At 45.6% G+C, this 17,736-nt stretch overlaps 1 protein-coding gene across 2 annotated transcripts in view; it reads right to left on the bottom strand.

Moving 5' to 3' along the window:
* Positions 1-17,736, bottom strand: part of MDGA1 (MAM domain containing glycosylphosphatidylinositol anchor 1) — a 142,064-nt gene that overhangs the window by 77,662 nt on the left and 46,666 nt on the right. For both annotated transcript variants that reach the window (XM_071739355.1, XM_071739354.1), the window contains exons 3-6: positions 12,813-12,952; positions 10,190-10,364; positions 5,780-5,976; positions 2,971-3,103 (exon numbers count right to left, since the gene is read on the bottom strand). In XM_071739355.1, the coding sequence (XP_071595456.1) occupies positions 2,971-3,103; positions 5,780-5,976; positions 10,190-10,364; positions 12,813-12,952 (645 nt within the window). The remainder of the gene's footprint in view (positions 1-2,970; positions 3,104-5,779; positions 5,977-10,189; positions 10,365-12,812; positions 12,953-17,736) is intronic.

Consider the following 17,736-nt stretch of genomic DNA (forward strand, 5'->3'; position numbering starts at 1 on the left):
CCCTCTGAAGCTGAACTGGTCTCAGGTCCACAAGACACAGTGACAGATGCAGCACTTTGCCTGGAAATCTCCATCCATCCCCATGAAAGCCAGAGAAAGGCTGAGACCAGCCAACATCCAGAGAGAAGATGTCAAGAGTTGGGGAGCATAAACCAGAAGTCCCGCAGACCCTGGTTAAGATTTAGAGCTCTTACATGACAGAGAGGCTGGAAGCAGATGATCTTTAAGGTCCCTTCCAACCCAATCTTCTATGATTCTATGTGCACATATCCAATCGACATCCATTTTTCCCATCTCTGAGAAAGGCAATGTGGAAATAAAAGTGCTGTGCTGGTGCAAGCACTACCTCAGGATGGGTTGTTTGTGTGTGCAGAGGGGAGGCAGGGACACTGCAAAGCTGCCACCTGCACAGCTCCAGGCAATGATGTACCCCAAAATGCAACCCTGGCTGTGGCAGCCTACACAGACTCCCCCACTCCTGTCAGCAGACAGAGGTTAAGAGTCTGCAGACATTGTTATGCAGGAGATGAATCTCATTTATTTGTAACCTGTGGCAATTCCTTTTGTTCTTGGCTCAGAAAACCTTCTGGCAGAGTCTGCTGAGCAGCAAGGGGACCACTAAAAACAAAGAGTCGCTTTCAATTCCCTTTGAAGTCCAATTTGCTGCAGTAAAACTTCAGGAGAATTAACCAGCTGGGCTGATTAATTTTGTAGAAATCGAGGAAGGAGAAAACATCATCTTGACCCTGCTGGAGCAAGTACTGACAGCCTGGCACTGAGCTGGTGCTGTGGCTCTGTGGACCTCATCTGCTGCTCTAGAGCCACGCAGCAGCAGCAGGACAGAGGGGCAGGGGAAACCTCCTTCCCATGAAGGTTGAAGACTGAGACCCCATCGCTGGCTGCAAAGGCCACACTGATGACACAAAACTGGGCAGAAGGATGTCCTTGCTGTAGACTACAATCTGCCTAAAGGCCACTGCCAGAGGAGCCAAAGTGAACCAACTAAGGAACAACAAATGAACTGGGAAGAGAAGATTCCATTGGTCTGACATGATTTGACCCACCAATTCCCCTCAAACTCTAGCAGTTGGGTCTACAAATATTCAAGAAATCAATTTCCATGCACCTTGGTGCTCCTTGGGCCCTCCTCAGCTGCAAAGCTGAAGACATCCTGAGCAAACTGCTCAGGATTCTGGGCACAGCCAAGGCTACAGAGGTTAAAGCATAAGCACAAGAGGGAAAGAAAAGACCTAGGCAAAAAAAGAAAGAAATAAGGATTTTTCTTAAAATATTTTCTCATCTATGCACAATACTAGCTACAAGGCAACTAAGCCAGATAACAGGAGTATATTTAATATGAAATATTACTGAACACAACCCCTTCTCATGGCACAATTCCTGCTTCATTTTTACCTCCAGCTTTTAATACAATTTTCTAGGAACATATTTTCCATGGCCCCTTTGAGCTTGTGGTGTCAGGCTCCTCTGTAAGCTATTTATGAATATGCATCTACAGCTAAACAAACAACAAAAAACCCCCAACTAGATATATGTGCTATATAGACCAGGTTCAGAGCTGAGATGTGTAGCTAAGGAGCTGGTGTAAATTCAGCTGTATCACTGGTTTCTGATATGGCTACAACCCTGAAAATACATTTTTCCTATTCACACAATAAAAAGGCCAGGCTGAAATTAAGGGTAGTTTCCCTATGCTTGGGCTGGCAGGGGAGAGTGAACATGGAAAGAAATTTGATTTTCTAACTATTCAAAGTTAAAGACATAACAGGGAAGAAAAGCTGTACAAAATCCCTTTCTTCATCATGAGCACAAGGTAAGTTTTGAAAGGAAATATTCCAGTGTTTGCAACAGCCTGATATATACCCAGGCAGTGGTGTGAATTGCTTGAGACATGTTCAGAGATCTTATTAAACAGAAAATATTTTTCTTACATCAGCTACAGCTCATTTAAACTCATTACTTTTGTTCTTTCTACATAAAATGGTGCAACTCTTACTCAGCACCTTGGGCTCAAGTCAGATCAAAAAAGATAGTTTAGGCATCATAAACAATACAACACCAACAGTTGGCAACATCAGAAGAGTTGTTTCCACTGCACACAGATGACACAAGGGAATCAAACTTCTTCCTGTTGCAACAGAGAGGTGAACAATTCAAACAACTACAGGGACTTTCTTGCTGATCATGGAATACCCCAGGGCTGGGAGCGACTTCCTGGTATTTACTTACTATCTGAAACTATTCAATACATATGGGAGATTTGTGGATGTGGGGTTTCGGTGGGTGTGGTTTAGTTTGTTGGGTTTGTGCTGTTTTTTTTTTTTAATGGGCAGGTTGCAATCTACTCTTTGCAAGATACTCAGTCACCAGTCAGTTATTACAGGTCAAGCATGAGGCATCAGACTGCTTCTGTTCTCTGCTGGAGGCACGCTCAAGCACTGCCAGTGTGAATATTGGTGTAAAATTTATCTGTTGGGAAGGCACCAGAGATATTTGCTTTCCACAGACATCATCACCAGCAGAGCCCGTTAGCTGGGAGGCACTGAGAGTGTAGCCTGGTAAACCAGGCCAGAGTTACTCACAAATTAATTATTTGTAGAAACTCCTGCAGCATCTACCCTGCTCTAGACCTTATCAAATCTATTTTTAAAATCACTTAGAATTATAAATAAATAAAACTATGCCTGGATTAAAAACTGCATAGTGCCTCAACACCTACACAGTTTGTTTTAATCCTCTCACAGCAGGCCTGGCCAAGGCACTGGCTGTATGCAGAGCTACAAGAAATTAGAGCATCCCTGGCCACAAAACTTCTGCAAGGATGACTTGTAATCCCCGCAGCCATGTATGTGAATGGGAGGTGCTGCAGGTCCTGGACAGGGGCTGTGTTACTCTCTTGGAGGGATGGTGGCTGTCGGGAGTCTGCAGAGACCCCTTTGTGTCCCCTCCTACCTGTTGTGTTTGTGAGCTGGAAGGTGATGGATTTGTCAGGGATGCTGCAGACATTGCGAACTGACACCTGGCAGGTGTAGCTGGCGTAATCCTGGGGCCGCAGGTTCTTCAGCTTCAGGACTTTAGTTTCACCCTGAAAGTTGGTAAAAAGGGGGGGGAAAAGAAGACACAGGTGTACAAAGCACAGCTCATCATTGAAAGTTCATATCCTGAGCCAAAGTCTGAGGACTGCCAGCAGCTCCAAAGGTGACTCAAAATGTTTGCAGTGGTAGCTTCACCTCCAGGATGTCTCACCCAGCATCTGGCTGACATTTAACCTGAAAGCACTGCCAAGCAGGTCTAGGCATAATTCCTCAACAATTGCTTTCAGAATCACCATGTGGAGAAAAAACCTTAAACCTCCCAGAATAGAGCCTAGGATTACACATTGAGATGTTGGAAGGAATACAAGGGATGTCACTGGGGTCTCAACAGTGCAAAACAAAACTAAATCAGCATATTCAGGCATTAATGCCATTATGCTGTAAAAATCTGCAGTACAGGGGAGGAAAAATAATTCAGAAAAATATTCAAAGAACCCCCCAAAACTTTTAAATTTCTCTTATGCTGGTGTATATCCAGAGTGGCTGCATGACTTTGATAGCTTTTTCTCATATTACAGTAACAAACAAGCATGCAAAATCACTCCCTTGCACTCCATTAGTTACTGACATAGAAAGAGAATCAAGACATTCAATTAACAACAGACGCATTCGGTAGATTTTTGTTTATGGAATGTGGGAAGCCCTGAGATGCATCCTTTGGTTTGCACACCCTGCAACTCATATTCCTTCCCATGACAGCTTGTTGCTACTGTTCTTCTTGTGTTTGTCAAGATCTCTTTTGGAGAAACCATTCCGTAATTGCCCTCAAACGTGAGAAGGTGTCAGAACGACAAATCCTCTTGAGGACAACCTCAAGGGAGTGGACTATGGGCTCAGGCATGCTAATATGCAAAGAACAAGGATGTGAACTGAGTAAATTAGAAAGATAAATACCTAGGAGAACAATAATCCTATGAAAGTTCTATCCCCAGAGATCTGTTGCTATGCCACACAAATGATGGCATTTACAATGTGCATGTCAACTATGTACTTACAGCCCTATTTATTGATTAGCAAATGTTGGGTAAATGTGTAAACCTTCAGTGTAAATAAGTTTTTAAAAGCTTAAACAGTAATGTCTTCACCTCCTTTTTAATGTAAAAGCCTACCTAAACCTGCCACTGACACCAGTTCAGCTCTAAGACAACACTACAAACCCCTGCAAAGGGTGCTGGTACACCTGAGTTCCAGCATGATTGTCCCCTCCCAACAGCACTGCTGAGTGATTTTTGTTAACTTCAACTCTTACCAAAATGAACTCACAGGTTTATGCTGATGCTAAGGAGAAGGCAATAAGGGCATAGCTATGTGAGCATAGCAGTCCTAACACCCCCTCTCAGAGCTGGGAAAGACCCATTATGGTGGGAACACTGCCTTCCAGGAACTGCAAGGTGCTGTGTCACTTACACCTTAATGCTGCAACACAGTGAATTTCTGCCAGATGTCCTATTTAGCTGATGAACACATCTCAAGTCCTAAGACACCTCCCCATTAAGCAATGACTCTTGTTAATTACACTGAGCTAAGTGAAAGCCCGAAGAGCTCATGGTGGCATCCTCTAAGGCCAGAGATGTCCTGATTGGAAGTTACATAGCCCTGGACCAGATGAAGCTCACTTCAGGGCCAAACAGCAGTGCTGACCTACAGTGTTTCTGCAAATCTGCTGCTAACCCACAGCTCTTTTCTCTCCTCATCTCCCTGAATTTTCCATTTGGATGCCCATTTCCATGACCTACAGAGATGGGGTGTTTCAATAAAATATGAACTCAACTACATTAACTGAAAGGTTGCCTGGAGCCTCACTCAGAAATCAAACTGGGCCAGAAAGCACTCAGGGCCCAGCTTTCAGAGCATGAGGAGGCACGTGGGATGGAATGGGTGCCCTGGGGAACCCTCCCTTCCCACCCATCACTGTCTTGTGCTCCCAAATGGCCTTGCTGGAAGCACTGGGGCTGGTTAGCATCTGAAGGACATTGAGAGCCAGAGCTCAGCTTAGGATAACACTTCCCAAGTACCTTGGCAAAAGCAAAATTCCCCTCCATCTGTCTCTAATGTACTAATTACTGTGAAAAAAGTGGGGTTCAGAGGGGCAACTCCACCACAGGCAAACAGAAGAAGCAAAAAGTATGTGGATACTCTGTCACAGAATGACAGTCAGAAGGTGCCAGGCAACTAAGTTGTGTCTGTAACTTACACCCATTAGGAAAAGCCCTTTCAACATTTGCCTCAAGGACCCCACAGCAGTTCCCACCATTCACTCACACTGCTAAACAGGAAGCAATTCCCCTGATTTATGGAGTCTGGACACTCAATTAAGAAAAAAAGAATTAATAATGGGAGATAGAGGATAACAAATCATGTGATTGCTTGCTTGAATTTTAGGCTCAGCCATCCAACAGCCAAGTAACATCATTAGGGGAGCTCTGACCTGTTATCAGGGACAATGGTAAAAAGGGGAAGGAACTTCTAGGCTGTTACACTTCCTCTGCTGCTCTGCTTCTCTTGTACCCTGAGAACCAGAATACAGAAGCAGGCTCTGTCAGCCCTTGCAGTGGCCATCACCCTCTCCCCAGCATCACAATCCACACAGGGAAAGAAATGCCATCCACTACAGAGTGTCCCACATCAACAAGACAATCAACACAAGCTGGTTTGAGTTTTTTCACCTGTGTATAGAGGGGTTCATAGATGTCCACACCATTGTCCTGACTGTGGGAAAGTGTCTCAGCTCCCCGTTTCCAGATGAAGCGAGCAGGCGGGTTGGAGTTGACAGTGCAGCGGAGGAAGACAGTTTTCTCCTGGTAGAAGCTGCCACGTACATCACTGATGGTCTGGTGAACAGTGAGAACAGGTTCATCTAGATCTGGAAGGAAGGTAAGGAGGGCCGCAGCAGTTGTTAGTGAAGCTTGGTCTGCACACAGAACCTGCAAAGCACATGATGCTCCAGGCACCACAAAGGAGAGGAGGAGCTCCCACACATGTGGCTGATGGCAACTACTGAATTAAGAACTGATCTAAGGGAAGGTAACACAAACAGTATCTAAAGGGAACAGACAGGAGAAGCCATTATGCTCCCATTCCCCAGACAACCTTCAGAGAATAGAAGCACCTCTGCTTTGCAGATCTCACGTAGTCCTTGAGCAAACTGCCTGCCACAAGCCTCTCAGACTAGTGGGCTGCTTCACTTTCCCGAATGTCACCCCACACAAATCGTTGTTTTCTACTTCAGTGAGAAGTCAGAATGATCACAGGATATTCTGCTTTACCATAATTTCTTCTCCTCCCACTTTCCATTTCCAAATCCCTCCTGAAATCATTGGGCTAAGCCCATGGCTGTGAGATACCCACACAAAGTCAAGGGATGAGTAGAAATCAGGACAAGATCAAGGGGCTCAGATGGAGAGTCACCTTCTAGACAGGAATAAGTCTTGTGGGGTGCCATGGGAACACAAAACACTGTGAAAGGTATGTACAATTTCTCCTTTTCCTATTAAAAAGAAACCCTCTGTGTGTTCTCTTCTTTTCAAGGTCTGTACTGACACTCCTTCTTCAACAACTTGCTATAGTAACTACATCTCTATGACCCACCCTCTAAGCAAATCAGATTCTTTTGCATTTTCTCCCTTTACAGAAAATGCTCCTTCCAATTCTCTCACCAGACCTGCACCAGACACGCAGCTGTCTCAACTGGATCCATGGTTATTGGACACTTCACTTCCAAGGACACAAGCAATAGCCCTGCAGGGAGCATACTTCCTCCATGCACCCAGGGCACACTGCTCCCCACAGGCAGCCCTCCTGCTAAAAGGGGATCATTCCCTTGGGCTTTCACACCAGATGTCAATGCTTGAACACTAAGGCAGCATGGGGAAAAACCTCAGCGGGGGTGGATCTTTCTCCTCACAGAATTATTTTGAAACTGATTGGAGTTAAATAAAAAGATCTAATTTGACAAGATGGGATCAGGTGGTCCCCTAAAACTGAAATCTGCCCCTGTGCCACAGTATCCCACTGTGCTGCCAGCCCTGCCTTCTGCATCTGTAGGCAGAGAGGGAGAGAAACATGCTCACCAGCCTTTTGCTCTGTAGAGCTACCTAATTTTCTTATTTTTATATTATATATTTGTACGTTTGAAAAGCTGACTCCCAGAAAGGAAGAGAGAACCAGGAAAGATTTTCTGCTAACATGTCACAACAACACAATGACACATTTCTCTGCTGAATCAAAAATGTCAACTTGTGGATTTGCATATTTTAATGAGCTGTATGCTTGGTAGACAGCAGTTGTAATGGGACCTGAGATTTGTCAGCTTGACCACATTATAGCTCAGAGATAGGAGTAGAGCCATTCGTAGAACAACTAAAAGGCACACAAAAGGGAAAAAAATAAAATGTGAAGAAAAATATGCATAGCTTGAGAAAAAATTGCTCCACACCATACAGTGCTGCTCCATTTAGCCATAGGATGACTGAGCTTTACACCAAATTCTTTTGGACCAGGACCTTGGGCACAGCTCTCCTTCTTTCTCCTTCTTTGTTTTAACCCTGCTTTATTTTACCACACTTTACATGACTAACCCTGTAGCTACCATACTCCTGAGGCTCCATTTCTCAGTAGGATGCATGGCAAAACACTTACCTTACTGATCAAAGAAAGTACTCACCACTAAGGTCTCCTGGCTCCCAGCTACACCCCTCACAGCAAACAATATCTTCCTTTCGATTCCTAAATCCTTCCTCCAATCTTTTCAGCCTTTTTTTGTAGCAGCCAGCTCTAAGAGTAGCCCTCATGAGAAAAGCTAAAATAAGACCTACAATGATATATATGTCCTTGATATATGAGTAACACCACTGATGTCTGTGAGCTGCACAAATGATAAATTTGGCCCCAGGCTGCTCATAGAGATGACCACATGGGATGTTTCATGCACAATATAAGCTTGTAAGCATCCATCCTTTCTTTCTTTACTTTCACTCTCTCCCACATGGAAACAGCATGGAAACTCCAAACAGCAGATCCCTGTCTGCCAGTATCCAACCAGCACTTTGAATCCTCTTATGATGCCCACTCGGGACAAAGCAGGAACTTGCTACACAGGTAAGTGCTTCCAGTTTAATATCCTCTTGGCACCAGTGGTGCTCTCCTCACAGCCTTCCTGTCTAATACTAAAAGGATGGGTCAGGACTAGCACTAGCTGTCAAGGACACCAAGGCTCACATGAGGGTGATTACTTACCTCCAACTACAAACTGGGATGTGGGGAAAGAAGGTGTTTGTTTTCAAGGTCTGGTTCATTCAGCTAAAGGTTGCCTGGGTAAGTGTTCAACAAAACCTGTGGCTTTTCCTATGTGTTCCCTTGTAACTACTGAAAATACTAGCAGAAAATAGACTCTCCTCCCCAAAACCAAGTGAGCAGAACAGAGGTGCATTACCAAGTCCATCTGCAGAGTAGATGTTAGTATGAGAAAGCCCTTGGCCACCCCATTAGCCCCACAGTTCTACAGGTCAGAGCTGCATGAGGGACCATGGGACACTACATCACTCTAGCTCCAGTCTGCACCCCAGAAGTAAAGGGAATGCCCTGAGCACACAAAAAGTTTCATGCCACAGTCCTGTTCCTAGAGACAAAGGTCTTGGCAAGGTGTCATACTAAGGCTTAAGAAAAGCAAGTTCCCTTTGTAATGAAGAACTATCATATTCATCCACCACATGCAGAAGAGGAAACACGTGAAGAAGCCAAGCAGAGTTGGGTGGGTGTCAGGGGTCCTCCAAGGCTACGTGGTGTCCACGAAGAAATGCTCATCCTATGCAAAGTGTTGATGATGCAATCTATATTCCTAGCCTGTAGTTAGGTACTCACACTACACTACCCCCTGATCAGGGCAGGGCAAGAATGGGAGAGAGACTGGAGCAGCCCAAGCCATTTAATAAAACTGCAAATTGTGAGTCCACCAAAGGATTTTCAAGTCCATAGGATAATTTGTGAGAGTCACAACACATAAACTGAGGGCAGCAGATTGACAGAACAGAGTAGCTCTCATCACAGGACTGGACACGAGGTCTAAGAGCAGGCAGCTCTTAGGCAGCAGTTGCTGTCAGCAAAGTTATGCCCAGGCTCCAGATATGGGGGAAGTCTGGAGGTTGCTCCACTGACAGATAACCACAGTGCATCTCAGCACAAAAGGACTGTGGGAATAAGGAGGATTTTATAACACATCTTTTTAGCATCAACCTCTTGGCTAGCTAGGCCATCTAAGAAGATGTACATGAGAAGTGGGATTTGGTGTTGTTACTTGGGATGGAGGAAGACAGAGTAGTGGATGGCAAAGGACAACGAAAAGAACAGCAATCTACCCCAAGACAGCAAATCTCCAACTTGCCTAAACCTTAAATCCTTGATTTCCTTCCATAAGGGAGTTACTGGATAAGTTTCATTTCCCTCTCTTTTGGCCCCAACAGACCAAGAATGAACATCATTAAGCCAGCATGAGAAACTTCCAAAACTTGGGGCCCAAGGTGGAGAACCACTAACAGCATCTCCAGGACACAAGAAAGACAGGCATCCTAACCAGACAGAGAAAATTTGAGTCACTGCTGAAACTGAGGGGTCCTCACAGCTTCACTCACATTCACTGAGGTGCTGAGGTGCATCCCAAAGTCTCTGTTTCCACCATGCTGCAGAGGTAGCAATGCTGGGAGCAGGGCACTGGTTTCAGGAATGCCTGAAGCATCCAAGGCACTACCGATTTTAAGAAGCATTAGTTTACTTCAAGCATTGCCAGCATCAAAGAAAGCAGGAGTCAGCTACATTGATACACCCCAGACAAGTACCAGGGACCCCAGGCAGTGACAGACATCACAGCACTTAGATAAGAATGACTCACAGGAACAGGCAGAGCTATCTTTTCTGTGGATGGATCTAATCCTCTAGGGGAAATGGACCCTGGGGACATGGAACCAGTCCCTTTGCTCCTGAATGAGGTGCTTGTGGTCCTAGGGCAATGCAGCTCCCTGCTGGCCCAGCAGAGACTGTGGTAGAACTGTGGGAAAGTCTGGGCTGCCTGCTAAACGACTTACACTGCACATCTACTCGAATGGACTTGATGGCAGGGACCCCAACCCCATTTTCTGCTTTACAGTAATAGCGTCCCCCCTGCAGCCTTTGGATCTTCTCTATCCGAAGGGTCTCGTTAAGCACTGACGTCTCTTGGAATTTGTCCGACGCGCTGCCAGCTGTTTTGGTCCATCTCACCTGCATGAAAAGATGCAACAAATCAGTGACACAAACGAGAAGTCCCAAGGGACAGCAGCACTCCTCTCTTTGCTCCTCTTTCCCCTCCTCCCAGGCAATTCTCAAAAACGGGCCCTAGAGCACCAACAGACCTTAGCAAAGTTGAACCATGGATCTCAGTATGTGTCTGTAGATATGCTGCTGATTCTCATCCATCACCAATCCCCATGTCTGAGTGTCCAGGATAACTCCTCAGTTCACCCAGACCTGCTCTGCATATTTACCACTCCTGCACTGGTCCAGCAAACCCAGGAACTTGCTTAGTTTTATATCACAGTCTGCATGCACAGCACAGGATTTTCAGCGTTAAGCCTTGGGAGTCCATGCAGCTGGCAGGCCACAGAGCTACAGCAGACATCAGCTCACAGCTACAGAGCTTTTATTGCAGTCAACACTCTTTAATCTTTCTCTGGACAGCAAGGATATTTCTGCTGTTTGCTTTTCCAAATAGGAGTGAGAAAACGCAGTTGCTGTCTGGCTCTTGCCCCCTTCCCACAGGGAACCCCTGTGTTAGTTTTATAAGTCATCCTGTCTCAAAACACAAGCTTTTACCTTTATTCTAAAGATACAGAAAAGAAAAAGTCCGTTCAGATTTCAACCTATCTTGCATTTTTTTGTCCTTATGTCATATGTCTTAAGATTCTGGCTTTCAAGGGCAACAAAGCTTCACGGTATTTCATGGTGAAAGGTGGCAAGAGGACAGCACTCCTAAATGGTTATTTTTACATCTGGAATGAGGCACAGCCCTAGCAGTGGTATTTCAAGCTTCCCCTTTGTTCATCTGCAGTCCTGAAAATATAAAAGGGAAGGAGCTTTACTCAGCCCATTGGTTTCCTATACCCACAACCTCCCTTCTAGAGCTTGGTGACTGCCTGCCACCCACACTGATGCCCTTCTAGACTCCAGGACTGAGATCTAGCAAGGTCAGCCAAGAGGAAGGAGACCTACTTTCATTCAACATTGGTCAAAGATAAGATGGACCAGATAAATTCACGCCTCCCACAAACTTTGCCTGAAGCTCACTCCCATCTGATTGATGCTCTGAAAAGAGCAAGAGTTTCTGTGTCCCACTCCCAAAGCACTAGGCTGAGCAGATTTTCAGAGCTAATGACCATAGATTTATTTAGCCTTTGTAGGCTTATTATGAAATTGTCTGAGGGCCCCAAGACTCTCAACATCTCCTGTTTGCAAGGACACTTCAGCCAGCTCTTTAATCTTTTCAATTTCAATCTCATTTAAGTATTTTGACCACATTTTCATGCCTTAATGACTGCCTTATAGAAGGGTGGGAAAAAAAAAAAAAGATAAAACAAAGGTTAGGATAAGAGATTTGCTAGGGAAAAAATCCATCTGGGAGGGCGGGAAAGCAGAGATAGGAGACATGCCTCATTTTATGTGTGCAAGTTCCAGTCTCCCTGGTCCAGAGCGATTTGCTCTGATGTTCCCTGTACACATCTGGGCACTGACAAGCCACAGAGTTGCCCACCAGTATCCTCTCTGCATCAGAATTTGCTTCAGCAATCTCTCTGGCTACTCAGGCTCAAATCCTCACACCCTGCCAGCACCTTCCCACACATTCAACATCCTAAAGCAGGGCCAGTCTTTTCACCTTCCTTGTTTCTGATGCACATAGCTACCATGTGCCCATCACTGTCACCAGCCTAAGCTGGTCGTTTTGCTGGCCTGGCTTGAATAATTTCCTTTCTGTTGTTTCCAGGATTTGCTTTGATGGATAAACCATTTGTTCTGGGTTGATGTGGTGCGTTTCTGGCAACCGGGAAGGGGAGAGAGACAAGACTTGGAGAGAACACCACCAGAAGAAAACACCAGCTGAGGTGAGCAGTGTCAGAGCAGAGAGATTAAGGGTGGTGAGGAAGGTGAGGGAGAAGGTGTCTGAGCAGAGATTTTTCTCTACACCCCGTGGTGAGACAACAGCCTGTCCCCTGCAACCCATGGAGGAGCATACTGGAACAGACTCTAAAGGACCACCGTGGAGCAGTGATTGTGGACCTGCTGCCCATGAAGAATCCAGTTGGAACAGTTGTGGACCTGCAGCCTGTGGGAGATCACAGAGCAGATGTGGACCTTCAGCTGTGGAGGGGACTGTTCCTGAAGTAGTCCCTGGCTCCCGAGCTGAAGCGATTTGCTCTTGAGGAGCTGTGTCTGGCAGGAGGGACTCAGGCTGAAGGGGTTCATGAAGGACTTTCTCCTGTGGGAGGGACTCCACATTGAAGCAGGGAAAAACTGTGAGGAATCCTCCTCCTTGAAGAGGACAGAGTGGCAGAAAACAACCTATGACATCCAGACTGTAAATCCTACTGCACCCCACTGCCCACAGTTGTCTTCTACATGCAAACTATAAAGAAGTGCCATGAGGAGCATGAATGACAGACAAGACCAAAGGATTACCTGTGGCCGGGGGTGTCCTGTGATCAGACACTGCAAGACCAATGTGTCCCCCTCCCGAATTGTGTAAACACGTTCACTGATGTTGTCTTCCTTCACCACGCACGCCTGCCCAGCGTGGATGATTTGGGCCTGAGCAGGAGCTGTGAAGAGGAAAAAAGAGGTAAAGAAGGAAACAAGCAGCAGTCCAGTCCCTTACACCCACTGCCCAGGGTGGCTGCTCCCAGGCCAGGGTGGAAGAGCAACCTCTTCAGCCACAGAAGGGAAGAGCCAGACAGTGCTGGGTATGGGACACAGAGGCCTCAGGAGATGTAAAATTGAGCAATACTCCCCATCTCCTGGACGGCTGGGTATCAACTGCTGTTTTAAAACCTTTGGTCCTGTTGGGATGAGCAGCTCTAGACAATGAGAAGCAGAATATGAAGCTTTTTTGAGAGACCATCCTGCATGGGCTGAGGACCAAGAATTCCCTGCTCTCATCTCTTCGAGGGAAGAGTTTGTGCAAGCATTTAAAGCTTGACCTGGTCAAATCACAATTGCTTTACACCTGTCAAAACCAGGCCTTATTACTATGATTTACCTTGCAGGGAGCTGGGATAACTACCAAGCAGACTCATAAAGGGTCTTGAAGCTCTGAACAGTTTTTAACACACAACTCTAGAGCAGGCATTGCATACACGGCAAGAAAAACAAGTCTTTCCCAAAATACACAGCCCCAAGCCAGAGGGAACAGCCTCAGTGAGATCAGGGAACCCATCATCTCCAGGGATCTCTCCAGCTAGAGCTCCAAGAGGAAACTTGTTACTGCCAGTCCCATCAGGAAAATTAATCAAGACCAATGCAGTGGAAAAATATGTAGATGAAAGTTCTCAGAAAAAAGTTTAAAACTTGGTGCCACCAGAAAGCAACTATGTCCCACTGCAGCACTGCAACCAGCAGCAGAGAGAGGCAAACCCTAGGAGAACAGGATTTTATAAAGCAAAAAACCCCAGCTCCATAGTCCTGTGCAAACAGGGAGCCCCTTGGCTCCCTACTCCAGAAGCACTTGTGTGATCATTGAAGCAGCTGAGATGTATTGAAGGTGACTGTGCAGCCCAATGGGACACCTGTGCTTGTTTGAGGGGAAAGCTCCAGTTGCACTTCAAGGAACAGAGAAACCCACACCTGTGTCTAAGAATCAGCGCCCCAGCAAGAGCCCCCCTGCAGTACTTCCCTGTCTTGCTAGACACTTCCAGGTGACTTGAGTCATTGCTGTAACTCCCATTCATGAAATACAATGCAAATGAACAAACCACCAAGATGATGATCAAAGGGTTTTAAGCAACGAGCCCCAGCAAGCTTTCTGAAACTAGCACAGATTTTGCACAATCTATTAAAGCAAAACTAAGCACCTACTTTTTCCTCAGAGTTAGTTGAGCCTCTAAGACTGTTATTTGTTTCCTTCTTTTGGCATGACCAAAATGCTCTAATCCCAAGCACCTGGCCAAGGTAAGTCCTCAGATTTATGCTAGCTTAAACCACCACCAGCACAGAGCTACAGCAGCTTGGGCTCGGGCAGTGGAGATCTGACTTTGAAATCATCCTGTATAAACCAATGTCACCACAATGTGCTGACCAAGCAACAGCGACACAAGAGTGGACACAGGGCTGGTGGGCAGCAAGCTGCTCTGGTGCTGGGGCTCCACAGCCTGCCATGGCCACCCAGAACTAGCACTGAATGCACAGTAAGCTAATCCCTCCTTTTGCAACCTTTCGGAATGGTGGCACTTTGATAAACTTATTAATACTGTCCAAACCGTTGACTAACAGAAACATGTGTATTTGAATAATATGACACAAACACTGATTAATCCCTTAGCCTCTCCTGTCTTTCCCCTCTGCAGGGCTCCCAGAAATGTGCCTTCCATGGCTGGAGCATCATGGAATGCTGAGACCAACAGACAAAACTTCACTGATACAACTGAGCAGATGAGTGACCATCCCCTGCCTGGATGGCATCCAGGAGAAAGCAGAAACCAATATATGTGCTTACACACATCTGTGTGTTTGTATGCACATACACATACAGATAGGCAGAGATACATACATTCATTAATTAAATAGTGACTAATAAGGAAAAGACATCAAGAATGCTTGTCAAGCTGACAGTGGTAGAGGAGTAGTTCAGAAGCCAATATAACCTTTGACAGTACACCCTCATCGGAATGACAATGCCTTGTGCTGTTTTCAGCCCCTCTGATCAGTCATCTGCAATTCTGAAAATCTTCAATCCCTCATCCACTGCAGAGACCCAGTATCTGCTGCTGAAAAATCCCTGCTCTATGATTAAAAGAGAGACCCTGCCTCTTTCCATCCTGTGCCATAGTCTTCCCCAACCCTGACCTGTGCTGCCTGCATTTCAGTGGAGTTCTGGCACCCTGCAGCAGCAGGGCCCTTGTAACCTTTCTTCAGTCTCTGGGCCTGATTTGCCAGCTGGTGGCTCTATTCTCCCTTTGTAAACATGACCTTACTGCAAAAACTAATTTCCAGACACCTCATGGAGAATCAGAATATTTATCTGCAGCTCCAGCTCTCAGTTACATATTTCCTTAAATTTCTCCCCACTTACATAACGTAAGTCTTTCAACTTACATTTTTTCCTCTTCACCCACCATTTCCATAATTTCACCTGTTTTCTGTAATCCTTTCCTACCACTTGCCTAAAGGCATTTCCACATGGGGAATTTCCACAGCAAAATCAGTAGGTACAGTGGCATAGGATTACAGTTTTTTTGTGCAACTATTCTGATGCCAAAATACCTGGTGGCAATTTACTGGTGTCTGAGTTTGACAGAAATATTATTTAAACTAATCCTTATTTGGCTCTACAAAACATTATATAGCAGTGGTGTACAGCAAATGACAACCCTAGGGATAAGCCCTGTGTTATAATTTTGTACTCCTCTCCCAGATTTTCCCTGGATCCACTAAGCTGTAATGATGCTTACAAGCAACGGTCTGCACATCCAGCTTTGTTCATAGGTGGTTTAACTTGCATTACCATCACTAATACCTGCTAGCTATATATCTTGGAAAGGGACATCCCTTTAACTGAATTCCCACTATTTAAGCTATAACATCTCCCTTGCAATCACAGCACCAGCCTCCCAGGAGAACAACCATCATTCTTCTATGTCTTAAAACCCAGATTTCTCAGAAGTAAGCTCAGAAGGCTTGGAATTGCCTTGGAAAAAAAAGCACTCAGGTAGATGGCATAGGAGCCTGAGAAACTCTGGCTTGGATTACAATTTGACCTTAGTGGAGTGGTGGGGACTGAGCAACAAACAAACCCAGGTTTTACAGCATTGCATTAAATCACACAATGAGACTCAGGAAGGTCTTGGTTCCAAGCTCAGCCTGCCACAGGAAACAAAGGCTGGGAAAGTCACCTCATGCCATATTATAGATGAGCAGAGAGACTGTGACAATTAATTGCACTTTTAATGTGCTTGAACAGAAAGAATACATTATTGTTTGACATTATCCCAGGTCTCCTGCAGGACTGCAGCATGTGGACAGCTTCTGTGTTGCCAGTACAACAGGATGGTAAGGCCATGTCTGTCAGAATAAACAGCTTCATAGAAGGTCCTCAGGAGGAAAAAGAAAGGCCGGAGCATAAGGTCAGGTGCTGGAGACACAGTATCTCAGCCATTCTCAGAAGTGCTCCACAAAGAATGACACTGGCATAGACACAGCCTGTCCTAAATCCTGCTGGAGCAGAATCCTTCTCAGATTGGCAAACCCTAAAACAGAGGTTCAAGGAAGACCTCCCATGACCTCTGAGGGGATAGAGAAGACAGGTTGTTCTCCCTCCATTCTCTCCCCCCCCAGCATTTTAATGGACAAATGCAGCATCACTTCCATTCTACTCCCAGGTAAGAGAGCAACTAAGGGAAGTTCCAGAGAAACTGGACCTGCCAAAAATAGAGTGCCAAGGGCTTTACAAAGAAAAAAATCAGGTTCTGAAGATGCAGTCTTAGGCTCTTCCTCAGAAAAAGCTGACTTGCAATGCATTTGGCCTCTGCACTGTGATTTCCTAATATGCTTTCATTTGATATACTTATGCATTAAAACAAAAAGAAATTGGAATGGATAAAATAACTTTATTCCCAGTGCAGTGTACTGTACAATCTTATTATTACCATAATCTGAAAAGTTTATGAGACTCCTGGTGCTTTGAGGTTACTAATATCATTAAAATGCAGAAAAGGAGAGAGAAAGAGTCTTTAGAAGACTGAGTAATCTGTGTTTTGTTCACAGGTCTAGCCACTCATCTTTTTGAGCCCGAGATCCCATCCCTACATCGGACACAATGAGAACTCCTTCACAGAGAGGGAGATGAGGGAGAGACACTGCACTGAGACTCCTTTGGCTGCAGGCAGGAACCCCAAGGGCAGAGTGCTCACAGCACCCCCTGCACTCCCCTGCTGCCCCACCTGCAAGCTAATGCTCACCATCACTGCCAGACTCTGCCCCACCACCACCTTTGCCACCTGCACACGTGTTCTGCAGACAGCCTCAAGGATACAGAAAATGGACAGAAAATCTCCACAGCTGTTCATTCAGCACCCGCAGCTACACACACAGGGACACTGAATACACCCATCTCCACTGTCACCCCCTGGCAGTGATAACACCCCAGCTGCATCTGGAGCTTTCCACTTAGAATAAAAGAAACATTTTGGTTAGAAATGACCTTTAAAACCATCAAGTCCAACTGTTAACCTAACACTGCCAAGTCCACCACTAATCCATGTTCCTAAGCACCATATCTACATGTCTTTTAAACACATTCAGGGATGGTGACTCCACCACTTCCCTGGGCAGCCTGCCCCAATGCCTGACAACCTTTGCAGTAAAGCTTTTTTTTTCTAATATCAATCTAAAC

The sequence above is a fragment of the Heliangelus exortis genome, chromosome 3 (assembly GCF_036169615.1).
Source record: "Heliangelus exortis chromosome 3, bHelExo1.hap1, whole genome shotgun sequence".
In the NCBI taxonomy this organism is placed as follows: Eukaryota; Metazoa; Chordata; class Aves; order Apodiformes; family Trochilidae; genus Heliangelus; species Heliangelus exortis.